Source organism: Emydura macquarii, unplaced genomic scaffold (assembly GCF_026122565.2).
Source record: "Emydura macquarii macquarii isolate MOO-44397 ecotype Brisbane River unplaced genomic scaffold, CSIRO-AGI_Emac_v2 contig_2768, whole genome shotgun sequence".
Lineage (NCBI taxonomy): Eukaryota > Metazoa > Chordata > Testudines > Chelidae > Emydura > Emydura macquarii.
Window position 1 is genome coordinate 37,003,842 of NW_027132905.1, and position 27,344 is coordinate 37,031,185.

The window sequence follows — 27,344 nt, forward strand, 5'->3', positions numbered from 1 at the left end:
CCTTGTTATGCTGATCTCACTAGAACAAAGGAAGCCAAGGAAGCAAAGGGCAGTTGGTGAAGTGAAGAGGGTAATTAAACAAGACACTGCAAAACTGAGCTTCTTTCAAACCAGCTGATAATCACTTCTGACTCTCAATGAGCCATTGGGCAGCCCTTTGAGTGACTCATGGTCCCTGGAGAGGAGACAGTTCTCTGTAAACTGGGTTAATAACAACAATTACGCATGAACAATAGCCTCATCCTGCAATCCCTACTCAGGCAAAAGGCCCAGGACTGTAAGTGCAGGAAGAAAGCAGCACTGGGCCCTAAATACTCAACAATTATGGAGTGAAATCCTGGTCCCTTGGAAGTCAACGGGAGTGTTGCGCGTGGGGCAAAAGGGACCAGGATTTCACCCATGATTCCACCTGCTGCACTTCATACACATAGGGCTCTGTGCTCACTGAAGTCAATGAGACCTTTGTCAGCAACTTATTTTGGGACAGGATCTACTCAATTATTCCCTCTGACTCCAAAGAGAGGTGTGGGTTGTTACTGAGGGAGAGCTGGGCCCATGTGGCCAGTGTGGGAACTAAGGGTACTAATGGGAACCGCACCATTTGTTTTCCAGACTTTTGAGGGCTGAACATTGTGACCTAAAAGTGACAATCACTTGTTTACACTAATATTCTGTTGTATTATGCAAGACACTACATGTGAGCATGGATTTAAAGTCAATATTGCAATGCACAGGCCCAAAGGGACAAAGTTAAGTTGAAGAGTTCCACTAGAATTCAGCATTTCTTGACTTTTTAGTGTTTAATTTCTCAACCGCATGGCTTCATTACTATAGCTATTATTTGCATGAAGCATGACTATGGGCAGAGTCCCGAATTAGGGGCAGTGCTCTCCAGGACTTTGGGATAGAAATCTGACCCTGAGAGCTGCCCAGCATGCCGAGAGTGTGTACCTGCTACTCCCCCTATTCAGGAGGCCCAGCATACCCCATGTGCACAGGTCCCACTCCAGCAGGGCCATGGCCTCATTCATCTCCTCTCCCCTTCAAGGTGCTGTAGGGCAGTAGGGGACAGCAATAACAGCGCCTGACCCTTGTGCTTGGCCACACAAAGAAGGGGACAGAGAGAGGCTCCTTGTGCATGAGGACCAGCCACAAGCTATAACTATTACTCACTGAAATATAGCAAGGAAGTCTCCAGCAAGCTGTCGAGAATTCAGATTTCCCTCGATTTCCAATGACCCAATGTTCTCAACAATGCTTCTTTCTGCAAACTCCTTAGGGTGGGAGCGAGCACATTGCCAAACAGAATTTAAGAGTCAAGAGAAAATATCCTCATCTTTTGAGGATACGTTGGTCAAGTGATTAAAAAGAGGGAAAGAATTTGATCGAGATTCAGACTCTGTCAGGAAGAAAAGGGCTTGGAAACCTTCCTTCTGCTCTAATGGTTACTTATCAATCTTCGTCTCCCTCCAGGCCCAACCTTTAATCGTGTGCCTGGTTTTCCCACCTATTATTTTAATTACATGGCTATTTCTTGCACAGCAGGCTGTGTTTAATGAATGACTACATGAAAAGGCTCCTGATGGTTCAACATATCCCCAAACGGCTCTCTGGATTTGCCTATTCTATACGCTACATCTGGCTGGTTTTGAACAACTTGTGTGGTGAGGAGTATTAAACAGTGGAAAATTGACCGAAAAATGTTGCTAATGTGCAATGTTCTGCTCTGGCTGTGAGAAGATGATCTCCAGAGCTAGGCTGAGAGCTGCTATTCACTCCTGGTCACGCTCCAGCCTGGGAGGCAGCACCGTATTAATGGGCTCTACACTCTCCTCCCCCAAAATGTTACCCCACACAGAGCTGAAGAATACACCAACTCCCATGTTCACCCAAGCTGCTCTGGGATCTGTATAGGGAAGTTATCCATCTATTTGGTTCTCAGCAAACAGTTAGAAAAAGCATATATAAATATCACTCTGGACTTCAGCAATCTATGGCATATAAAGGATGCTTGGAAATGTTGGGCCTGACTCTCCTCATTTACACCAGTATAAATCAGGAATAACTCCACTGGAGACAATCATGTGCAACTGCTGTGAAATCAGAATCAGGCCTCTAGACTCTGACATGGACATTTGTTTCTGCTCAGCTCAGTCTTTACCAATGAGCTCCTAATTTTAGGTTACTTTAAGTGCTGCACATTTATCTGCTGCAAACTGTTTTCTTTCTTTTAATTAATATTATACCTTGACTTACACTTTGATTAAAGCCTTAGGTCTGCCAGTGAATGTTTAAATGTTGAGATGCACTTGGATCTTTAACAATAATATTAATGTTTATGAAAACATTTATGTCCTTCGAAATTGCAATGCCCTGGTATGTAAGAGCACTATGTTGAATGACCACACTTCCTTTTGCTTAAGTCATTGTCTGTTTTAGCTAGGGAATTAAAACCACTAGCTACTGATAATTATTTTTATTATGAAGCAAAGAAAGAATAAAAGCAACCCCTCCCTCCCATGGTAATTTTGCGACTCCTTCTGAGAACAGTCTTGGGCTACAAGTTTCCCAACTTCAGAAGATTTTGATTTCATAGCTGGGGGGACTAAGAAACTTATGTGGTCTCCTTTGTTGCTAAGCTCATGACACATTTTTTGGAGACAGATATGAATGCCCTGATTTTTCCTGCATTGGAGAAAGCCTGAGGACAGCAAAGCTGGGAATGACAGTCTCTGTACAAGTCTGGTCACTCATTACAATTAATGCTGTGAGAGTTAGGAAAGTTGAGGACTTGACAGGAGACCAAAGCCATGAGTCTTTTTTCTTTTGTCACGATACTGTAATTCAGTCCTCCAGCTACATTTCAATCAGTTAGCTAGTGATTATCAATCATGATTGACTTTAGCAAACTAAATAAGTCAGCCTACTCCTGAGAAGTCTGCTGGGGCTGAAGTTTTAAAATCTTTCAGCCATAAGCAATCTGACAGCAAAACTCCATTTGATGCCACATAATGAGGCAAGGAAGTGAATCAAGGAAGTGAATCAACACTGAACTGGATTTTGCAAGAGTTGAGAAGAGTGAATTCAGAAAGACCCCATTGTCTGAGCCTTTTGTGCGTAGCTCCAACTGGCTCTAAATATTTAAATATTTACCCAGCTCTATTGTTCAGATATAATTTACACACTTTGGGCCAATTCTTTGATAAAATGTGCAGCATTTACAGAAGATTTAGAGAGTAATCTGCACAAGCTGGAATGCACCCAAAAGAGTATGTTTCTGGGTTATCATATTCATTAAAAGCCTTCAGCCATCTACAGTTAGCTGTACTGAACTCTAAGGGGTTCAGTTACAAACAAGAATTTCTGGTTTCAAATCGCAGCTTACTATTCTTTTATATATGCACCACAGATATACATGACTACAAGAAGATAAGGGCCCTGCCTTGAAAAGCTTACAGTTTTTGTGAGCCAAATCACAGTTCAGTGGTTAACGATCAGGCTGGTACATAAGCGTGGAGTTTGATATGTAAGACTGAAATTTTCAAAAATGGCCACTGGTTTCAAGTGCCTCAGTTTTTGGGAGCCCAACTGGAGACCTTGGGCCTGATTTTCAGAGGTGCTGAGCATGTGCCGGACCCATTAACTTAAATTAGAGTAGTTGTTCTGAGAAGAGATTTAACATAGGAGAAGGTCGCTCAGTGTATCAGGAAAAGTTTAAAAGTTGAATGGTCTAAATTATGTAAAAGTGATCTGAAAATTTTTTAGAAAAAAGAAACTACTTAGGATCTCAAATCATTAAAGATGTAGAGGCAGATACTGAAATCAATGCTCTCTGCAGTGATTCAGCAGCACACATTGACTCACAACTGTAAACATACATTCTCTAACTTGTTTTGAAATTGTGGGCTTCTTTTGACTAGTGCATATGCCCCCTCTAGTGTCCACGACACCATACGGTTACAAAAACATGAATCAAGTTAAGAGTCATTCAGACAATCACAAATGACACAACCCCAGTTGACATGCAGGGCTTTTATTTATTGCTGTCTGGGCCAACAAGATTTGCTACTGCAGCTTTTACAACTTCACAGACCTCCCCTCTTTGCAGCAAGAATATTTAGGTAAAACCAGCATGGTATTCCATGTTTGGCAGTATAATCCACTGCATCTGCAGCACTTGTACAACACTGAAAAACTATGGGCCCAATGCTAATTTCACTTGTAAATCTTGAGTAACTTCTTGGTATACATCCAAAGTAACACCACTGAAGTTACATATAAAATGAATATAAACGAGATAATAATTCAGCCCCTTGTTAGTGGGACACCATTCACAAGGATAGGTTTATTCTTAATGAGCAATTAGTCAAGAATCAGCCACTTTGATACTAGTTTTTGTACAATCCGGTGATCCGAAGATAAATTCCTCCTGCATCTTCTATTGCATATGGAGCTCTTCTTTTCCTGTCCTGGACACTTACGCAGTATTACTAACCCAAGGAGTCAAAAATTCTGAGTCAAGACCCTAAAACCATGAAATTGCTTTACACATGTTGAGATTTTAAAAATAACCTGTGGGTTCTTTTAATTTGTCATTTGCCTCCCACCTTTCGGGTTCATGCTTGAAAGCTTTTCTCAACAACCACTGGCCACTCATTTTGAAATGACTCTGAGGGAGGAGGCACGCAGGGGTTAAGAGTAATGGAAAACTCATGATAAAATCACTGTAGTTGGCAGCCCTGCCCTGCGAGGTTAAACAACTATTCTCTTCCACGCCAGAGGGGACTGAATGGTGCTGGCGGCTGCAGGTCACGTCCGTGGCAGTCGAGCATCGCTTCCCCAGGCTAACAGCACGTGCAGTAGCCTGGGCTGCACGGGGCGACCCCGAGGAAGCCGGAGCTGAGGCTGTCTAACCCGAGGAGTTACTGGCTGGGTGTGAAGTGTAGGGCTCCAGCACGTGTTGTCTGAATGAGCATCGCCTCCAGGAGCGCTGCTGGTTCGCCCCAGCTGGGCCCCTGCGCTCGGCGCTGTACAGAACAGAACCACGCCGCGCGGGCCCAGCCGGAAGCGCTGACACTCTACGTACAGCGCAGCGCAGCGCTCCGGCGCCGGCTGATTGAGGTAACAGCTTTGATCGGCCCAGCGCCTGTGTGGGAGCAGAACCCCTCCCAGCACCTCATGCCACCACCGCGGCCGGGCCGGGGGTGGTGACGATGCGAGCTGTGGGCGGGGTACTCGCGCGAACTGAGCCGCTCGGCCAGGCCGGACCGCAGGCCGGACCGCAGGGGCCAACACAGGCTTCACCCCCTGCTTGGGGGAATCTCGCGAGACGGGGGGAGGGGATAGTCTCGCGGTGCTTGACGGCCTCGGTTTGTCTCGCGCGCCGGCAGGCGTGACCCACCCAGGCCTTGCCGGCCGCCGTCATGGCCGCGGCGGGTGGGACGCTGGGTCCGGAGGCCCGGGCCAGTCTGGCCGCTTTCCTGCTCGGGGCGTCGGTGGCCGCGCTGCCGCTGCTGCTCTGGGCGCCCCCCGCGGTGCTGGCCGGGCCCGGGCTCCAAGGCCGGGCGGCGCTGGCTCTGTACGTGGCGGGGATCAACGCGCTGCTGCTGCTGCTCTACCGGCCGCCGCTCTACAAGGTGCGGAGCGGGCGGCGCGGGAGCCTCTTCCCCCGCGGCCGGAGGTGGCACCTCCGAGTCCCCGCCCTTGGCCTCTGCCTGGGGCACCGCTGCCCGCCCCGCGGACAGGCGAGGGGAGCGCCCGGGGCTGGGTGACGGGGGCACCTCGCTCGCGGGGGGCGGGCGGCCCCTTTCCTTCCCGGCGGGGGTGGGGGCGCGGCCGGGGAGTCGCGTTTCCCGCCGTGGGGGCTGCGCCGAGGGTGCCTCGGGGCCGAAGGGTGCGTAGGTACATCAGGGCCCTCACATGGGGGGAAAGGGTACACTTTACCGGGGCCCGGCCCAGGCTGTGACCCCCCCTCTTGTGTGTGTGGGAGCGGGCCCGTTTTACAAGTTTATACTGGGCCCGAAAAAGTTATGCTTGGGCCCTGGGTACAGTGTCACTCTTCCTAGCACTTAAACTGTGGTGCCTGGCTGCTGACGAGTGACACCACCGTGCAGGGCAGCTTGCACTGGGGCCAAGCGCCCAGCGGGGGACCCGGAGATGCTGTTCTGTAGCTGAGAGATGAACATCTTTTTTTTTAATCTGCTCCAGATCGCCATCCGTGCCTGCTTCTTGGGCTTCGCCTTTGGATGTGGTTTGTTGCTGAGTTTTGGGCAATCCTCATGGAAGCACTTTGGCTGGTAAGAAAATATTTTGTTAAGGATGGTGTCTGGGAGCCCTGTGTGCAACTCAGGCCAGGAGTGCCTGAAAACTATTATTATATGGAGACCTGTGCTGAACAGCATGATAGGTCTCAGCCCTGTTCATATGAGGCAGGTGATGGCACCAGAAAACCTGCATAATTGTCACTGATGTTTTGTTCTGACTAAAGCCAAAGATTGAATGGGTCATGCACATCTAATTCCCCTCCTGGCCTTTGAAGTGAAGTGCCTCCCATTTAAGGTTGAGGCACGCGACAAGTGAAATGTATGTAGTCAAACCAGTGGACGAGAGGTGACAGATTTGGTATTCTATTGCTAGAAATTATAGATGGGAAAAACAAAATATTTGGTTATCTAGTCCATACCCTTGGCATTGCAGGATTGGGTGGTATGATAGAATTATTCCTTATGGTCTATAGCAACTGCTCTGTTCTGCTTGACTTGCATTAGATATAATTGTATTATCAATGCATTGAAGCATCCAGTTCCTCCTAAATGAAAGTCTTAAACATTTTGTTTTTAATATATACATGCACATAACCTTATACAAAGTACATGTTTATTCCTAACCTACTTGTATAAATAGTGGAGAATAAGAGTTGCAGAATGCTAGTTATGCTGCTGAACAGTTAACAGAATACCATGGGTTTCAAAACAAAAGGTTCCAGCAATAAACACAGCAAAACAAAACTAGAGTTTTTCAATAAATTAAGTTCAGCTTAAATTCAGTGGGTTTCTTCTTTTTTAGGTATATGTGTTCCTTGTCACTGTTCCATTATTCTGAGTATTTGGTGACAGCGATCAATAATCCCAGAAGTTTGTCCTTGGATTCTTTTCTCCTAAACCACAGTTTTGAGTATAATCTAGCTGCTCTCTCTTCTTGGATAGAGTTCACAGTTGAAAAAATCATTTATCCAGGTCAGTAGCTTTATTTGAGGTTTCTGGGTAAGTTTTTTAAAGAGAATAGCAGTTGTCCATGGGCGAATATAGGCTGCATTTCACATAAGGGGACTGCATATGCAACACATTTTAGGCAATTCACAGAGAGAGAGAAATTAAACTATTCTCATGCATATGTTAGGTGAAGTCCTGGCCCTACTGAAGGCAATGGTGATCTGTCACTGACTTAAATAGCACCAGGATTTTCATGCCTTGGGTACAGTTATAACTCAGCATATTGTTGTTTAAATACTTTTTACGTGTGATCCTAACAAACCATTGGTAAAGGATGAAACCTGATACTTACGCCATTAGTTTGATTAGTCACATTCAGTTATTCTGTGTCAGGGTGTCTAAAGGAGAAGAGATTTTAAGACAGTGTACTGACTGTTCTCTTATTCCCAAACACTTTGCATGCTGTATTGACTCTTGAAACTGAGGATAGCTTTCAGGTAATCTGGAATACCAGGAAATGTTTGGCATTCTGATAAAAAGACTTTCAAGAGGAGATATCTTGCTGACAGGATTTTGTTAGCACTCAAGCAAGATTCATGTTACAAATATAAATTATTTTGGGATTCTGTGTCTTTTTAGATAAAGTTTTCTAGACCAGTTTTCTGGAATGGGAGAAGTATTTATGGCTTACCCATTGCCAACATCTTATGTCAGACCAAAGAAAGTTGGGTATGGCTTCCTCAGTGCTGCTCTGGAATTGGTGGGGAAAGTCTGTTAGAGTGTATTTGCCTCCCTCTGAGGATTGAGTACATCAGCTTAACCCCATCCAACTTGTCAAGCAACGAGAGACAATGCTCAGTTCCAGGATTAGATTTTCTTTGTAGCTGTGTATTCTGACCACTCTCCTTTTGCATTTAGATTGATCAGATAGAGTTAAGACACACTGCTGCCTTGTCATTATAGGTGGTAAAGAGTAAATAGTGTATCAGACTTCTGTTCAAATGTTTTGTTTAATTTTTATAGACTAAAATGGTACAACACACTTCATTTATTTTATATATTGCCTTAACAAGAGCATGCACATCAATCTATTGGGGATAGTATATGATAATTTTGGGGCTTTGATCTGGATGCATCAGGTTAGGTTAATGAATTTTGAAGGTGCTTTCTCTCCTCCTACCCTAGACCTCTAACCCTAAATTTCCTTTTTTTACCTGCAATAAAAGAGTAAACTTTTAAAACATGTTGTGACCAGAACTTATTCACTTGCAGAAATGAAGCAGATCCCCTGGCTCAGTACAGTAGGGTTATTGATGGTGATCTTTGGGGATTGTCTGAGGAAAGCTGCCATGCTCACAGCTGGCTCCAACTTCAACCATATTGTTCAGAATGAGAAATCGGATACTCATACTTTGGTGACAAGTGGGGTGTATGGGTGGTTCCGGCACCCATCTTACGTGGGATGGTTTTACTGGAGTACTGGAACACAGGTATTGTATAAAATACACTTAGCTATCTTCATCTTCTAGTTTTTCTTAATGCTGCCCAGCCTGTACATAATTTATATAGCAAATGATCAACTGTAGGAGTTCCTGGTATGGATTTTGACACATTCTGTCTTCCACCAGCACATTTTTAGCTGTGAGTCATGAAACTGCTGGCCTCTGAACTCTTCATCCTGTGTGATGTTTGGGAAGACGATATCTCCTTAATTGTCTGTATGAAATAAGCAGAGGCAATGGAACGTGGGTTTGAGCTGGAGCACTTTCAGAGGTTGAAGGTGTGATCTGCTGCTAGCCATGGAACCGTAAAGCTTCCAGGGTGTGTCCAGACCTCCCTTTCATCTTTACTTGCAAAGTGTCTTCCAGTAAGCCATCACACACCTTATTCTTATGGAATGTTAATATTGTACAGAACTGACCAAGTAAAACTAATCTAAATGTACGTAACACCCAAGTCACATACCTGAAACCAACTACAGTACTCTTGTAACTTAAAATGTCAGTACAGTAGATATACACTTTAGTTTATAACAAACTATAAACCTCGTAGTTGTATGAGTGGTGATGGTGTTTGTTGCTATCTTTTAAAGACAAAGTATAAATATACAAAGCCACATATGCATAAGCTTTCCAAGCCTGAATTATCTTAGAGCCAGCACACTCTTTGGGTCTGGTATTACAATAGAAGGAAACTAGTGCTCTTCATCAGAACTAATTTGTTCTAGAATGCAGAGATATGATTCTTATCAAGAACAAAATTCTAAAAATTTGCTTTTTGGAGACTGGAGATCTTTTAAGCCTTACTGCAGATATGCACTTTGTGGAGAACTAATGAAACTTCACTTGTGTTTTTCAAACAATCAAAAACCTTTCCCCGGGTGAGCAGAGTTTTGCGAGGCTGAATTGGACTGTAACTACTTGTGTCCTCTTACAGGTTTTACTCTGTAATCCCATCTGTGTTGTTGGCTACACTTTAGCATCCTGGAGATTCTTCAGAGAGCGAATAGAAGAGGAGGAGATTACGTTAATTCACTTTTTTGGAGAGGACTACCTGGAGTATAAAAAGAAGGTGCCATCAGGTCTACCTTTTATCAAAGGAGCTAAAGTGGAACTGTAACACATGAAAAATCTGACTGAGCAAACATTCAGCTCCATGCATTATATGGAAAGGAACTATGCATAACGCTATATTGTGATATACTCTAGTAGTAGCCAGTCTGTATTTACTGGTCATCCATGGGAGGCTCATTAAAGCCTAGGCAGCTGGAACGCCTTACAAGTAAACTTGAAGCTCAGTCATCTTAGTCAAGATTCGAGTCCTTCCTAGATGCATAGAGGGATCTTCTGGATTATTTAATCTGTAGTGATCCTAAAATAAAGCCTAATGCTGGTGAAAAGATCGCTTACTCTGCCTACAACAGCTGAGATTCTGTTGAAGAATGAGCTTTGTACTTCCTAGTAACTGCTATTGCACTTAGGATGCTGCCACACAAGGATGCCGGTTGGAAGTTTATTTCTATGGTGAAACTTTTTAAAATTTAAAGCTTTTTTACTGTTTAAAAAAAAAAAAAAAAGCTAGACAGCACAGCTTTAACCTCTCTGGACCTGACTTCACAAGCTCACTGTGTGGAATTCCCACTCAAGTCAGTGTGGTAACGTCCTGCTTGGAGGGCTTTCAAAACCCGGCCCTTTAGTTCTGTTTTTTTAAATACATGAATTTACATACCGTTTTGGAGATCTGCTTACCTGAAAGACTGTCCGTGTGGCATAAAGCAGTGTCCCTGAATATAGTGTTAATAGGAGGCTCTTTCAATATTCATAACTTTCTTAAATTGGAAATAATCTTTCATTAAACATCATGAAAGCATAAGCTCAAATTGAGAACTTAACTCAATTGTTGTGTCCATCAGTTATCTATTGCCATGAATTTGTTTCATTGTCATTGTCATTTTCCCATAGTCCCCTTGATAAGTATGTCCTGTCAATTCATAAACTTGCCTCTGTAAAACATACTCTTCAAAATCATGCTGCATTCTATCCTATTTAAATAACTCTTGTAGTTAGCTCTTTCTCTACTCACAGTTCACTCATGGAAAATAACTTTAATTCAGAGAAGTTATAAGTTCTGTTTTTCTGAAATGCAGGGAAAAAACAATAGCTGTCAGACTTGCAAAAAGCCTCAGGTGGTAAGATTCTTGCCTGGTTCTAGAATATGTCTTGGATGTTTCATCTGTGTGGGAATCAATTCCAGAAAATACACTAATGTAGGAAAATATTTTTCTGATTAACTGTGGTGATATTCTAAAATCACCATTCTGGAAATGGTTTATATTCAGATTTTGTGGTATAATTTATTTTCTGTTACTGTATACCAAAGAAGTTCACGGTTTGCTTGATTTTAGATAGACTTTCTTGCTGGAATGAGAATTGTATGCTGACAAGTAACTGCTTGGTTTGAAGTATTACCTTAATTAAGGTACTGTAACATAGTTCAGGAAATAGAGCACTGGCAGAAGCTGTTTTTGTAAAAATGTTGCCAACTTCTGTTGGGCTGTAATTCAGTAGAGTTCTTTTGTGGTGCTGATGACAATATTGGTTGTCTGGAATGCTTAAGTTTACTATTGAAATACCACTGAGAAAACACTTTGGTATTAAAATGAGGCATGTACCAAACAAGTTGGAAGTCAAATTCCTGTAGAACTACATAGCAAGGGATGTAGGGCCAAATGGTTAATCTCTTCTCTCTCCTATCATGTAAAAACCTTTCCTACCCAGGTCATGCCTGCAAATTACACCTGCTGCATTGAATTCCCTGTATTAGAAAGTGAGAGCCTGGTATAAGACCTGAGGCCTGAACTAAAGTAGTAATCAGACCCTGCTGATATAATGCAAAGTTAGCTAAAGTCAGACCTGTTACGAAACATACCTGCTTGCAAGTTCACAAATCTGGCAAGAACAGGACTGGTATTGTGAAAACATACACATTCCTGAGAAATGCTAGGCACAAGACACTCGTATAAACACATTCCAGAAAGGTGGTACCAGAACACCCTGATACCAAGTATGGTACAAGTACACTCCCCAAAGATGACGAGGACACATTGACCCCTCCTAAATATAAGGTCAGGATGACATGATGGATAAAGATGTTTTGATCAAACTAACATACGAGGTAAAGGGTGGTAACTAATCACATCAGAGGGGCAATACGTAACTTGTTTGTATCAGTGTATAAAAGAAGGTCTCGGAATGTCTTTGTCTGGCCGAGTGAGGAACGGAAAGTCCTGCCATACACTGAACTGGTCCATTGTCATGAGCGTACACGTCCTAGTGTAACTAGACATTGATCTGGGGAGCTAGCATCGTGCTTCGTTGACAATAAACCTGGCTGAATGCCTTCGCTACTGAATCTGGGTCTGTGGATTTATCGGGCAGCTCAATCAAGGTCTGCTGTGTCAGCTATCTGCGCAAAGCTGGGACAGCACACTGAAGGAACACACACACACACAGCCCACACCTAACACCACCACTTAAAATATCCATGGTTACATTAAGTCTCCTACTGCATATATTTAGTTTTTTGTTTGAAGAAAGGGATATGAAACTTTCAGCAGGGCTGTATTGGGTTAACGTTGTGTTTTCCTCTTCATAATTATTTGTTCAGATGGTTTTTCCTTTGCAATAGAAGTATCTCCCATGTACTGAAAGAAAGTTATACGTTTTGCTATGTCTGTAGCCAGCATACACCTCAGAAGAAATCTGACCAGTTAAAATCTTAATATAAATGAGGATTTTTAACTGCTTTTTTTATTAAGATGTTTCTCGTATGAACTATTCCATTGTATAAATGTTTCATAACTAAACCTACTCTTGATAATGACGCTGTCTTTCTTTGTAAAGCACTTTGAGACTGGAAGTTGAAAAGCACTACACTACGAGCTAGGGGTGTGATTTCCCCTGCTCTTGTACACATATTCGCAGTAGCTCCATGAGAGCTAATGCAAGTATAAATAGCCATGTAGTCACAGTAGCATGAGTAGCGGCAGTGGAGGCACGGCTAAGCCATGCCAAGTACAAACCTGCCTGAAACCGGTCAGTAGGTACTCGGCATGGCTCAGCCACTGCTCATGGCACCGTGGCTACTTGGCTATTTATACTTGCGACAGCTCTCATCAAGCTACCACGAGTGTGTGTGTGAGTAGGGGAATTGCACCCCTAGCTCATGGTATAGATGTGGCAATAATACCTAGTACGTATAAGCTAATTAGAATTCACCTGAATCAAGAACAGAGCAATTACATTCTGATCACAAAATGACTCAGCAGAGTAAATTTAAATGTGTTCTAGGCAATGGGGTTTGTTTTGCCAGGTAGTGGAAAAAATACACTAGGGACTTGGGGCATTACATGAATAAATCATTTGTTAGGTCAAACTGTTTAAGCAAGAAGTTTCTCACTGTGTTGCTCTATCAGGTGCTATATGAGACACTGTGAGTCAAATATCTCTAAACCTAAATGCTTTATGCTGCATTACTACATTAGTCTTATTGTCAGAGACTTGAGCTCACATCCTCTTTCTCACACTGCTCTAGTTGGGGGCGGGGGGAAAACCACCTCTGCTCACCACAGAGTTCTGCATATGTCTACAAATGCTGGACAGCTTTATCAGTAGGAAAGTTGGCTATATTTCATGGGTCTTTTCTCTTATGTGAACAATCATCTTCCACAGTGAAACTTTTCATTCTCTTTGCAATTTCTGTGCTTAATTTCATTGTGGCCAGAAAGCAAACAGTCTAATAATTGCTTCAGTATAAAGCTGGGAGACTGGGCTCTGAACTTGTGGATTGCGTATAGGATCTAAGCTTCTAAAAATTGCCTATTTAAATAACTTTGTGATGGAGGAATATTTAAGGAAATAATTTGTCTTATTCTTTTACTGGCACTTGTTTGGAAGGCTTATTGTCTTTTTTGATAGTCCATGAACGGTTTGCTTTGCATCCCTTCACTTGCCTGGGATAGCAGTCTGCTCATGTGAATCCTTGAAGTATCATGGATATTGCTAATGCTTCTGTCACTGTAGTGTGTATGCACTATATCAGATGTCTTGCGTTACTCTTTGGGTTTGGGATGACTCAGAACATGCAGATATAACATCCAATGTAACATTTGTAGCTATGTTAGAAGATGACTTTTTTTTCATCAGAGCAGCTGGAGGTTCTGACTAGGTTCAGGTTCTGTTGAATAAGCCCTTTGTTAGGATGCATGTTGAGATAGTGAGAATGTCTTTGAATGTGAATGGACACAGTAAATTATTTTACTTGGTTGATGCAGTGGTCAATGAAAGCACTTTCTTCTTCTCCAATGGCCTTGCTGAAATTTATTCAGTATAGTGGCAATGCCCCAAAGTTACTGTTAATTGTAAATTTCACCTAGACTAGAACTTGCACATAAGTCAGATTTGTGCAGGGCATATAGGTTCATTCCCAAGGTATGCTGGGTCAAAAGAATAATCTTTACACCTCTTGACCTATGGCAAAACTCTCACACCTAAATCACTTTTGAAAATGAGGAGTTAGGTGGTTTTGAAAAGTTTGCCCCAAGTCAGTTTACATAGGACTAATAATGTTCCACTTCTGGAGACTGCATAGTAGTATGGGCTCTTTATGCTTCATCCTACGTTGTAAATATCTGGCATAATTGCTGCAGCCCTCATTCCTAAAGGAAAGGTGAGTTGGAATTCACAAAGAAATGAAGATGGTCCTTTAATAAATACATTGAAAACCCAATTTAAACTAATCAAAATGGGCCTTTGGCACATACTGTAGCACAGCGGCTATTTAAAAAAATCCAAGACTTATTGTCAATGAACAACTTCTAGTTCTGTACCCAGTGAGTAAGAACTTGATTCTGACCCTTGGTAGGTTCATACAGTCTCATGTTAGCAATTAACTTTTTGAAGTCCTGTGGGAAAGGACTTACTCACTACTGCAAACTATTTATGCAGCCTGGAAAAATTTCTTAACCTCTACCTCTTTATTAGTGGTTGCATAAAGTTCCGTGTGTGTTAAAGCAGTCTACCAAATTAAACTTGTCAGACAATCAGACTGCTGGCTGACCGACCCTTAGTGCCCTTTAAACTTGTTAGTAAATATCATGTTGTTGTTTAGGCCAAAGATTTAGGACTTGTATGTGCTCAACAATTCGCAAAAGTGTTCCATAGGACTTTTTCAAGTCACAGTTCTTAGCTTGTATTTAAACTATCCCCTGCAGTGTTTGCAGTTTAAACACTGCAATTTTAAGCTAGTGCAGGAGAACCAGAAAGCGAAACTGACTTGACCATTTTTATTATCCAAAGCTTTGTGAAGGACAGCGTGACTAACATAAACTGTAAAAAGGAAACTAGATTATTTAATAATTAAAGTTGGGAGTGAGGGATTAGTAAGAAAACATTGAATACTTATTTATGCTAATTTCCTCCAAAAAGTAACTTAGTCACTCTGTAGATAAGCAATTCCTAAAACCGTAGCTTTTTTGCAAACATATTACAACTTTAGGAATTTACTTTGCCCTGGTTCTTTGACTTACTCTGTGCTACAAGCAGAAGATGAAAGTGTTCTTTGACAGTCAGGAGAAAGCTTTCAAATAATGGCATAGAGTAACTGTCCATCTGCACTTTCTTCCGGTCTGAAGTAGTTTCTGATCTTACTGTTTGTATTCTATTTGGTAATTTGTCATTGGATTGGAATATGATGAGGAAGTCATCTCCTGCCTTGAAAACACCTCCACATTCCTATTGCAATAGGAGACTGTTACTGTGTTATATTACCAGATGTTTGAAGTCTGTTCATCCTGAAAAAGACAAATGTTTACTAGAATCACTCCACAGTCTATTTGGGCCTGCTGAGACCAAGTCTGTATTAAACTAATGGAGTAGTTCTACACTTTTTCTTACATGAAGAAATATGCATTATATTTAAAGGTTCTTTTCTTTTGTGGATGTTGAGAGTTCTTTCCATTTATTAAATAAAACTATACTTGATTGAAATAACCTGAAAAGATGTGGTGATTGAAAGGGAAACAAATTCTCTTTGAAACCTATCAGAAGGAAATATATCTTCTGAGAAGTTTGCTAGTGGGAGGTTTATTGTCCGATGTGCCAGTCTGGTCATCACTGGAATCCCTGTTGGGTGAAGCCATGCTATATTAACAATTTGCACTAAGTATTAAGAACTGACATTTTATTTTCTCAGATTTTTAGTATACAAAGCTGTGCATATCTTGTATGGAAAACTAGACTTGTGAACAGTCTACGCAACAGCATAAAAACCTCAAGAAAACATTGTCGTACTGATCTCATGACACTAAAGCTCAGAAGTGTTAAAAACAATTCCACCCCCAGAACAACCCCCCCAACCAATCTCCCCAACCCCATCCTCTCCCAGCTTCTAGGCTATGCAAGGTGACTTTCTTTTTGAGGAAATAACTACATTCCACTTAGTAAGCACTGTATTCTTTTGTACAAAGCTAGACTTTTAAATAAGCTGTATTCATGGGGGGTTGAGGGTAGGGGGAGAGGAAACAGAACTTACATAGAGCTAGCTGTTTTCATGCATTTAAAATAAATTGAAAAATTAGCACAATGTCAAAATTAGGTGTATTAATACATTGTTTTGCTAGGCTCACCACCAAGAGCTTACAGTTTGCTTTGAGCAGCTGAAATAAGAAGGGATTTCAGGTGCAAGAGATATCAATATTTGTTTTTTTTTTCAAAATTCCTACATGAAGAAAAAAGACCAGTTCCAATAACAAGTTACTCAACTACCACCTGACGAGGGCCCACGGAAGAGTTCTGGTTCAGGAGATACTGGATTTATCTGCTGAATAAAAATTTGAATTTACTGATGCAGAAAAATAAAATTTTATGTTGAAAAAACAGCCAAAGCGATTGGTCTGAGAAATCAAACCATAACTGATTTAATACCATCTCATAATGTAATGAGAACAGTATTTAGATTTGCTGAATTGGTGAAGCCTTATTCTGCAGTTCTATACTTCATTTCCTCAAACTAAATTTGGAAATGCTGGTCCTCCCCATCTCGTCAAGTCTTTATTTCAATGGATAGATCCTGTGTAACACACCATCCTGACTTAACATACATGTACTTGAGAAACTCCAACTAAACAGTCTTTTGTTTGCATATATTAAATGCAAAGCAGTGCAGCTTCTTAGCACTCAGCCTTGCCTAAGTTGCAAATTCTTTCTGGCTGGGGCTCTGTCCCGCTTTTCTGTTTGGTTCTGAGAGTGTCTTTCAGAAGGGGATCCTCCGTGACAATGTTCAACGTTTGGTTGTCCACTTTGGGCTCCAGAGCCTTCTCCCTGTTGTCTTCAGTGCTTCTTGTCAAGTCGTTCCTAGAGCAGAAAAGGCACCTTGGCTAAATCACAAAAAGATCTACTTGTCAGATGGCCTGAACATTTAATTAACAAGCTCTTATTTAGAAGAGAGATTCTAGATAATCAGTCTACTGTTTCATGGGCAATAGTTGCTATGCAATGGTTTTACTCTTACTCTGTCCATGTTTGCTGTATTGAGTCTGGGTAGCAAAATGGCAACAGCACAAATCACATGGAATTTTTAAAAAATAACATCTCAAAGTAGTTTCCAATTGTTCCTGCAGTAAGTAAAATGTTGCAAGTCTGCATGTGATGACTGAGGTTGATCCTTAATTGGTTCACCGCACTGATTAAACCAGACTCCAATTACAGTAGTTCTCTGGCACTTAACCTCAGCCATTAACACTTGGCACATGGCTATGACCAGGACTGCAAGGAGCTTCACAAACAATGAAGGAAGCTTCACCACACTCCTCTGAGGTAGATTAACGATACTCAAGGGATCATGTCGCCTGCTGCTGCTCTACACTCTTCTCTGAGGTGGACTGCAATTGCTGCTGGCATTTAAGGGCAGCATTGCAGCATGCTTTTAGTGGCTTTGTTCCATCTCCTCCCCACGGTTTCCCTCAGTTGATGCAATGCAGTGGTGGATGACAAGAGCCTTGGATATGTTACTTTCTTCATTCATGTCGGGTGATCCCCTTCCTTTTCCCCCCGCCTTCCTTGTTCTCGCCACTACGTTTCCAGTGATTAGATGGTATATTTGCACATTAGTTTTTCAGAGTATATGTAGCTCTCAGGATTTTCTTTAGCACCCATTGCTTCAGCTGCAGCTTCTAAGACCTTACAGACTGTCTTCAGAAACAAACTCTTGGTTTAAATACTACTATAGAGGTGTTTTTCGTCCCTTTTGTAATTGGATACCAAGTTAATTCTGTTTAGGTATTGTTCTGTGTTTCTGTAACTTTGAAACTTAATAGAAAAACTAGTTTAGGAAAAGTGGTGAAGAACTGGATATGGAGCTGGAACTGTGGGGTGGGATCAGCAAGTATTCCACTTGAGCTGGAATTTAGCCAGGACGCCGTCTGGCTAAAAAAAACCAAAAGCACCTCCTCCTCTCCTCCATAAACCCTGCTTTTTATGTGGAGTGCATGGAGATTGTTAATGACCACAGAGGCATTGCCGAGGGGCACACACTGAACACTATAACCTGCAGCACCTGAGCTTGTCGGGAAGTCTTGCATTTGTATTTCTTAACTTTAATATTTTAGTTTGAATGTTTGATATGGAAATGAATGACTAGCTAATATCTCAGTGGTTTGACTAATTTTGGTGTCAAATATTTAGATAAGCCACCAGGATTCAAACCATGTCATCCCATCCTGTACCTGTGTGCTGTGTCGCTGGTCGCTGTGCTATCATCATAAATTTTGAGTAGATTCTCAGACTGGTCATCCTTCAGTTCCTTGAGTTCTTGTAGTCTAAAGTGAGATGAAAAGCAGCGTGAGCTTGCAACGGTTTTGGCGGTACACAGTATTTGTAACAGGCCATGCAGCAACACTAAAACGGCAAGTTTTTGGTCCACAGAATAGGTACAGTATCAGCAAGGGCAGTAAAAGCTTCCCTGGATTGTCATGCCACTTGCCTCACCTCTGAAGAAATGAGATTGCATGTCTGACAGCCAGGTTTCCATGGTGTCCCTGATGAGCGCCAGCAAGAGTGCTGGTTGGGTTGTTGTAATGATAAGGCTAAGTCTCCTGGGCACTGGACTGGGACACGTGAACCCACTTCAAAGACCACCAAAGTCTCCCCTCTTTGGGAAATGGCTCTTTGCTGTCTTACCTGGGCTCCAGTCGTTCCTTCACCTTAGCGATGGAGCGGACATAGGGAGCAATCTGTTTGGTGATGGTTGTCAGGTAGCTGTTCTCCTGTTTCAGCTGCATCAGGTCATGTAACTGTGCTGCATGGAAAGGGAACACATTGTAGCAGGACCCAGCAAGTCACTGTCTTCTGGTTACTGGAGCTTCTGCACTGACTCAATCTTCAGATGGTATTTCACGGATGCACTAGGAGGTTTTATGGAGTCATCCAGTTTGTCCTCTGACCTCTTAAGAATCTGAGGAGCCTTGTTACATGCTTCTAAACTTCCTCCTAAGCCCAGGACAAATGCTGTACAACACAACCAACTGAAGCACTAGAGGTTGCCACCACTTCATGCTGCAGTTAACCAGCCATCTATAGGAGAGATTTGCAAAGCTACTATTCTTTCATCTCTCAATGTCCAGACTTCCCGCCAGACTCTGCTTTTCAGTTTCTCTTTCTCGAGGCAGACTGGCTTCATTTTTTAAAACATTCTGTGGGTTTTCCTTGCTTTTGTTTCCCAGTCTCTTGCTGCTTCCTGGGCTCTGTCTGCAGTGTGGTTTGAAACGATGCTAGCATCTCTCTGAGCTACTGGGTAGGGATTTATCTGACAGTTACCAGCCCTGATTTACCTTCTCCAACAGAATCTGCTCTGGATGGGTAGGGGAGGGGGTTTTACTGAGCTTGACTTTCTTGCCTCGCCCATCGGCATGGAACGAGGGAGAGGTGTGGTAGGATTGAGGGAGGACAGCAGGTTGAGGGATCTGCATGCGCAGAAAGCGAGGCTGATCCCTCTGACTAGGGCAAGGTCCTGCTGTGCTTTGTGTGGCACTCTAATGTTGGAAGCCTTTCGCGTGGAGAGCAGCGGAGGAGCAATTTAGCAGCTCTTTCTCATGCTTGATGAAACTTCCCCTTTAAACTAGGATGCGTCATGTCCAGGCACAGGCAAGTCAGCACTGAAACCGCTATCACCACATCGTGAATGCATGTTAAACAGAGACAGTGAGTGGGGGAAGAATGTCTCACCACACGCAGTCAGTGGGTTAGTGGACAGAATTGTCACAAATACCTTCATAAATTTCCTGCTCATTTGCCACCCTCTGATATGTTTCCTCCCAAATCTGAAACAAAAATAGTGAGCTGGGCAGCGTGTTGCACTGAAGGGCTGAAGTATCCTTTCCAAGGGACGTCTGCTGAGCCTGTTTCTTTCCCATCATTTCAGGCTGGGAGAGCGGTCCACTCAACATCTAACAACTTGCAAATACCACAGCAGCAGCAGCTGCCCCTTTGGTACAGAGCAGTAGTCTGGCCTTTTTCATTGTTTAGTGACTCCAGTTATGGCTCCACTAGACAGATTATGGTGGCACAGCTGCATAAACTGTCGGGGGAGAGCTTTCCCCATCAGCTTAATTACTCCAGCCCCCATGAGTGGCAGTAGCTAGCTATGTCAGCAGGAGAAACACTCTTGCCCATGTAGCGCTGTCCACACCAGCGCTTAAGTCTGCATCAGTTATGTCTCTTGAGGGTGGCTAATTCACACCTGTGAGCAATATAATTTGTGTCAACAAACTGTAATGTGACCATAGCCTAGGTGGAGCCTTTGCAAAACAAGAATAAGGCTGGTGACTGTCCATCAAACCCTTTTTGGGGCAAGTCTCATAGTACAGACTCTGCATCCAGTGTTCATGACTATTTCCTACCATTATTCAGCATCCAAACCTACCTGCTGGGTACACAGGGATCAGGCTATGGCTCCAAGTGCCTCAGAACAAAATATTGCTCTCAGCACATCAGAGATCCTCAGGCCCTGGTCACAAAGCAGATGCCTTTGTCTGGCAGAACTAGAAAAATCTTGGCAGCTAATGGAGACCTCCAGCACTGCATTGAGCCTAATGATTCCTGTATAATCTCATCTCTCTCCACCTTGTCTGTCATCTACCTTCCACCCTGGAAAGTGGCTCTGCTGTGCCCAACTGTCCATTCCTCACTTAAAGGAATAGAGTAGAAATGTGCAAATGCTCTGCAAGGAGCCAACTATGCTAGAACAACCCTTGATGCCTGCTCTTTATGCACCCTCCCTACTCCCAGATGCTCCATGTTGACCTCCCTGGGCTTGGCTTTGGCACGACTCCAGTACTAGTGCCACTGTGCGCCACCCTTTAGGGAAGCTGCCCTTTCTCAGTACATTCTGTGCTACCAGAGTTGGTGGCAGAGGAGCTAGAACTCCAGCAGCAGGAAACATACCTCTTCAAACATGCTCCGCATCATTTCAACAGACGAATACTCTGAGGCGATCTGCACATCCATCTGGAGGGATTTCTGAAGGATCTCGCTCATGATCTCTGTCTTAATGAGGGAATGATGCTTTGTGAGGTCACGATGCAGCTCCTGTACCTGATCCTTCAAGTTCTGAATCTCTGTTTGCAGGGTCTATATTAGAAATGTGAAAAGGGGTGAATTCCTGGGGTGGTTTCCTTTCATCCTCAGGAGACTGATGGCAACAGGGTTGGTTAAAGAAGGGGAAGGTATATGGAAAATCCAATGTCTTTTGGTTTTCTTGCTACTGTTGTTTTCTCCTGTCCCGGAAGTGCCATTTTACCATAGGCACACATACATGAGTCCTTGTGACTAGGTCCCGGCGGTAGGGACAGAAAGCCTGGCCGTTATATATGGTACAGATGAACTCTTCTAAGCCAATGAGACTTCATAGATTGCAAGGCCAGTAGCAAGCACTGTAGTGTTCCTGTCTGACCTCCTGCAGAACACAGGCCATGGAACGTCCCCCAGAGCATTCCTAGAGAAGATCTTTTAGTAAAACATCCAGTCTTGATTTAAAAATAAATGATGGAGAATCCACCACAACCCTTGGTAAATTGTTCCAATGGTTAATTATGCTGTTAAAAATTTGATTTATTTCCAGTTGGAATTTATCTAGCTTCAACTTCCAGTCATTAGACTGTTATACCTTTCTCTGCTAGAGTGAAGAACCCATTGTTAAATATACATGTTCCCCGTGTAGGTACTTACAGAATATGATCAAATCACCCCTTAACCTTCTCTATGTTATGCTAAATAGATCGAGCTCCTTAAGTCTTCTGGGATGAGAAATAGAACCAATTCCCCTGGCTTTCCCACTTGTAAGTTCCCATGGCTGGCACAGATGCACTTATCTGTCCCCATGCCACTGGCACTAGCAAATGGCCATTTGAACCATAAACACAGTGACAATGACACACCCAAAAAGGGTCTGGGGAGATCTGGTGAAAGTGAGTGCAGCTTCACATGAAGGGTTGATTTGGCCCAAAGTTTCTAAGTTTTTTACAAGTGACCAAGAAGAAAGGGATAAAGACAAAATGAATGAACTATAGGAGTGAAGGAAGAGACCAGTTAATTGGAGAACCTGTTCAGTTCTCTGTCCTCCTTCACCATCTCTCTTGGCCTCCACTCCCTGGTTCAGGCCTGTCCTGCAGCATTACAGGAGTTGCCCCACATTTTTCTTCCATCTCTGGGCACTGATCCTATCAGGTAAGGAAACCCCTCGATCAGGGTCAGCAGTTTCAGGGCTAGCGTACGATTATTCCGCCATTGTGCAATGTGTGTGTTCTATCCGCCCACCCACGCACCTACCCGATACATGTTCTCATAGTTGCGGCAGTGCTCAGTGAAGGGCGTCTCCCCGCCTTCGGCTAGCAAGACCTTGGTGCTGATGTAACGATGCATAGTTGGCTTTCGAACTATGGAGCCTGTGATGGACATCTTATCGCAGGAAGGAGGACAGCTTGGCACAATCAGAGTCTTGGAGCACTGACCACCTGAGATCCTTAAGCAGAGGGGGAAAGAGAGCAAGAGATTTTAGAACACAGATAAGCAGTGCCATCACGTCAGCTGCTGTACCTGAAACTGCCATTTAACAGCAGCAAGTTAGAAAACGCCTCCATCTGCCTCAGTTGCACACACTGTGAAATAGACTGGTCAGAGGATGCCTGACTTTGTGGCCAGTCTGTAGTACAAGCCAGTCAGTAGCCTCTTTCTACATATTTTATTCAGTCTACCAAAGAGAAACCAGCTCTTCCTCCTTGAGAGAGCTTTCTTCAGTGCAGGACAGGGCTAGAATTTCAGCATTGTGTATGACAGTTTCATTCCTGCCACAAGGCAGTTAGACGATTTTAAGATCACAGCCACCCTTTGCTTGGAAAGATAGTGCTAGCAGTTAAAAAAGAGGCCAAAGCTGGAAGAATTCCTGCCTTATTCACTCTAGTCTGTATTACTCTAGCATTAACTGTATTTAAAAAGGCAGATGGTATTCGCTAGAAAGTCAGATTTCCAGTTTCATTTCTGACCATCTCTCTGAGGAAGCTAATTGCCCATTGCTACCGCCTTTCTTTGGGGGACAGATCACATATCTGTGTCAACAGTTATGACAGAAAAGCAGCAAAATTACCACTTCTAATGAGGTAGCATCACCAGTTCCCAAACTGATGCAATACATTTTATTTAAAAAGACCAAGGCCTAGATCCTGTCCCTAACAGGCAGTTACAGCGTGAGGCACAGTGGGCATTCCACCTGGCTAAAGCTGCATCTAACATGTTTTTGTTCATTCCCTGTTAATCTGACTGAGATTTACAATTGTGGAAGCTAATTGGAGATTCTATACCATGTAATGATTCCTGCAAGGAAACCCCATTATAGTGGGGTGAGCATGATCCCATAGTATTCAGAGTTCCTGTTCAATGCTATAGTTAAATTGTACTATACGTCATTTCTAGCTGATCTTTTCTGAATCAGGCTGTAACTTTAAATACAGAGGTGTGGACGTCACTGAAGAATAGTTCTAGACCCCAGAGGTGTCTTTGAGGCTGTGCAGCGTGTGAATACAAAGTTGCAGAAACACCCAATAAGAACCAATCTCAAAACAGAATGACAACAAAAAATGCCTCCTTAAATCTGGATTTTCTTGTGTTGTATCAAGTGCCATCATGTCTGTCTGTCTCATCTGACCTATTGACAAGAATGTCAGATTCACAAACCCGATTCTTGAGCCCCTAGAAGAGTCTTGGAACAGAATCCCTACGCTAATGACACTTAAACTGTCTTGCTTCATGCACGCAGTGCATTTATTGGCCACTTTTGATGGCCAAAAGAAACCGTTCTTCCAGGGGGCTGCATCTAGGCTCCGACAACCAGATCCAAGGAGCCAGGAATGCAAGTTCCTGCAAAATATCCCCAGGAGTAGTTGTTTTCAGTGAGCTGCAAAGTGATTTGAAGCTGAAAATAAGCAATATTTGGACAAACACACAGACAATATACTCACAACATGATTTAGCATTTCCTCTGTTGTCTAATAATAATAATCAAACTCTTCAGTGAGAAGCACTTTGTATAAAGCAAGCTATTGCTACTCTTTGCATTCATACTCTGCTCACACAGCCCTACGCCCCATCGCTGCTGCCACAGTTCCATGCATTACGCAGTGAATCAAGTCTCATGCTAGAATCAATGCTCACTGATCAGAGGAGGCAGCCGGACACCCACTCTGTAGCTCCTGCTGCGTTCCTATCATCCAGCTCCCCTCTTCCCCTCAGAATTCAAGTCTTGTGAGAGGTAGCCCATTAAATGCAGATGAAATGTACCTTTGACAAGAAAAAGATGCTCTGAAGTCCCCGGCAAAACCATTAATTTCCCTGAACTGTGAAATCCAGTTGGAAACAAGGAGTGATGCCCAATCACAATAACAAACGATTTGTCCTTTTTGCAGGGCGAGCAGCTGGAGCAGAGCGGAGGGGCCTAGGCTGCCTGTGACATCAATTGGCCTAAATATATCCAGTGCACGGGAACTGTGCCCTGGAGAGTTCTTTGAAATTCTGATAAAAATAGTGGCAGACCAACAGGCTGCTCTGGGGGCCTCAGCTGAAACCAGTTACTCAGGTGAGCCAGGCCAAAGGCAGGCGGCATGTGTGGAGTGCTATATGGGCTGGGATCAGCACTGAGCAGAGAGCGGGGAGAGGACCTGAAAGCTTGCTCCCGGGGCAGTCCCAGAGCAGTTAATCCAACAAGTGGGTAAGCCAGTCACTGTCAAGAGCACTGAGAACAACCTGAGGCTCTTACCTACACGGTGCTGTGCAGCCCACCCTTCCCACAGCCCTGTGAGATGGGTCAGTAGGGTCACCTGCCTCTCCCAGGGGGACAAGGTGCAGCACAGGGAGGCTGGGGGAGTCGGCGTCCATCACAGCATGATGCCCTTGTTAAGAACACTGCATGCGTGACTTGGTGCAAAAGGAAGGGCTTTGTTGGTCTCAAGCTAACTTTAGGCAGAGAGCGAAAAGAGTCCTCCAGAGACTCTTACACTGCACAGAGAGGCTGATGTTATGAGAAGTGAATCCCTGTGAGACGTTAATGGCACCTCGTCAGTAACTGCAGGGGAATCGGCAAGCCCTGAGCCACCAAGAGCCAAACAAGTTTTGCTGATGCTATTTTCAAGACACGCCCCTTGTTTTTTGTGTTCGTGCAATGATAGTACTTTAAGAGGGCCATACGGGGTGTACAGGGCCTCCGTGATGGACCAAATGAATATCTATATGGCGATGTGATCTTTAGGTCGGTAGGATACTTCTGTATCTAGGAGGCAGAGTTCTCTTATCCTTGGAGCGCAGCAATGGAGCCAGGTTAACAGGCCTCTAAAACTGGCTTGGCAACGTACTCTGGGTGACCTTTGAGTCACTGCCCCACCTTGTGCCTCAGTTCTGCAGCTGTGAAATGGGGACACTGGGATTTGAGTAGTAATGAAGGAACAATGAGAGCTTTTGATAGGTGACTGTGATACTATTATGCAGGATAACGATACATGTCAGCCTCTGTTATTTCAGCCTTTGTCAGAGAACCTGTTATCTGAAAGAGGCTCATCCTCCAATAGCTACTAGTTACAATAAAAGTACCTCCAGTTGTTCCAAATGATTCCCTGCACCCCATTACATGGTTACGTATTTGGGACCAATTATTGTGTGAAATCAAGAATGCTGGGCTCAGGTTTTGTATGGATTAGAACAAGGGAGGCTCCGATTTGTCAGTGATGGTTATAATGGAGGAAATTCCTGGGAACATTTATTGCTTTCCTGCCAGACTCTGGCAATTCTAATATAGTGTGATTTACCCCTTCAATACACTAGGAAGGTATCGGTCACTGACTGGTAAGTGTGGTCTGTTATATGTCTCTCACTAATGTTTACAATGAAAGGATGGTGTCTTTGTGGAGGAATTCCTGGCAGGTTTTCATTAAAGCTGCTGTTAAACTAATCAGATTTCTCTTGACCGGCGTTAGCCTGCACCCCCTGCTTTGCGGTAAAGATGAACCCACCTTCATCAGCCTGTCATATTTGGCCAGACGATATCTCCTGTGAAACACAGACATGTGCACCTCCCCTTGTGCTCTAAACCCTGGCTTCCAGGAATTGCCAATTCAAGCCCCTGTGCCTATTCCTGTCATTAATCAGCACAGCTGTTTTCATGTATTGTCCCTAGGACGCCCTCTCATCATGACAGAGTCAAGGGCAACAAACGGGGAAGGAGGAGCTACAAAGAAGCATCAGAGCATTTCACACAAATGCACAGGGCTGGGTTTTAAATGAAAATAAACAGTCGCCTGTGTCAGGAATAACGAGCGGTGCTGCAGGTCAGGAGAGAGGTACCCTGGCAGGGCTGGGCTGTGGGAAATTTGCACAGTGTTTGCTCATGATACACCTGCTTCAAACTATTGCTGTTAGGCTGTTCCTTTGAGGAGCACTAACTTCTAAAACCTGCTGGTCACCTTAATGCCACTGTAGGAATAAAACTGGCAGGTTTGAGTTGTAATTCAGCAGTCACAATAGTCTCAGATTTGCTGGGCACGCTGCCCCTCGCTCAGCCTTTTATTTGATAGACAGCGATGACTTTTTACTCTGTAGGCTGTTTGAATGGCTCTGCCAGGATCACGTATTGGTTTCCTAATAATTCTGTGCGCATGCGGTCTTCGTGTGCATTTCAGGTTATTTTTCAAAATGAAACAAAATATTCTAAAGCAACCCACAAAGGCACTGCTGAAGGAAGCTGCTCCCTTTGAGTCTTACCAGTGACTTCTCACTGAACATGGAAGGACTGGTGACTGAAAGTGTGCGAGAAATTTACCCCATGTACAAACACATCCCACGCCAGCCTCTTCAAAAGACAACTATTACAAGGCACACTTAAGCTCCCATCACCATAAAGTCTAGGTGATTTTGGAAAAACGGCATCCAATGCCACCACTAGCCTTACTGCTGGAGCTGGCCAACTGGAGTAGCTGAGAAGATACATGATTTCCTGGAGAGCACCGTAACTTCCTCCGCGCTACACAGCAGTGTCTATATT

At 43.5% G+C, this 27,344-nt stretch overlaps 3 protein-coding genes across 3 annotated transcripts in view; 2 read left to right on the forward strand and 1 right to left on the reverse strand.

Annotated features, from left to right (window-relative positions):
• RPL22 (ribosomal protein L22) overlaps positions 1-27,344 on the forward strand; it is a 382,415-nt gene that overhangs the window by 310,103 nt on the left and 44,968 nt on the right. The gene's annotated exons all lie outside the window — the stretch shown is intronic.
• ICMT (isoprenylcysteine carboxyl methyltransferase) lies at positions 5,397-12,122 on the forward strand. The gene is made up of 5 exons (XM_067567070.1): positions 5,397-5,636; positions 6,208-6,296; positions 7,066-7,235; positions 8,484-8,701; positions 9,648-12,122. The coding sequence occupies exons 1-5, from the start codon at positions 5,424-5,426 to the stop codon at positions 9,828-9,830; spliced, it is 873 nt and encodes a 290-aa protein (XP_067423171.1). The 5' UTR covers positions 5,397-5,423; the 3' UTR covers positions 9,831-12,122.
• RNF207 (ring finger protein 207) overlaps positions 15,077-27,344 on the reverse strand; it is a 40,564-nt gene continuing 28,296 nt past the window's right edge. The window contains 7 exon segments of the mRNA XM_067567068.1: positions 15,077-16,983; positions 16,985-17,122; positions 18,493-18,585; positions 18,947-19,064; positions 20,034-20,085; positions 21,209-21,394; positions 22,592-22,784. Coding sequence (XP_067423169.1) covers positions 16,956-16,983; positions 16,985-17,122; positions 18,493-18,585; positions 18,947-19,064; positions 20,034-20,085; positions 21,209-21,394; positions 22,592-22,784 — 808 coding nt within the window. The 3' untranslated portion in view covers positions 15,077-16,955.

Bases quoted from the DNA above. Each gene is read 5' to 3' on its own strand.
- ICMT (XM_067567070.1), top strand. From the start codon at position 5,424: ATGGCCGCGGCGGGTGGGACGCTGGGTCCGGAGGCCCGGGCCAGTCTG. The intron at 6,297-7,065 runs GTAAGAAAATAT...CTTCTTTTTTAG, and splicing joins TCATGGAAGCACTTTGGCTG to GTATATGTGTTCCTTGTCAC. The intron at 8,702-9,647 runs GTATTGTATAAA...GTCCTCTTACAG, and splicing joins ACTGGAGTACTGGAACACAG to GTTTTACTCTGTAATCCCAT.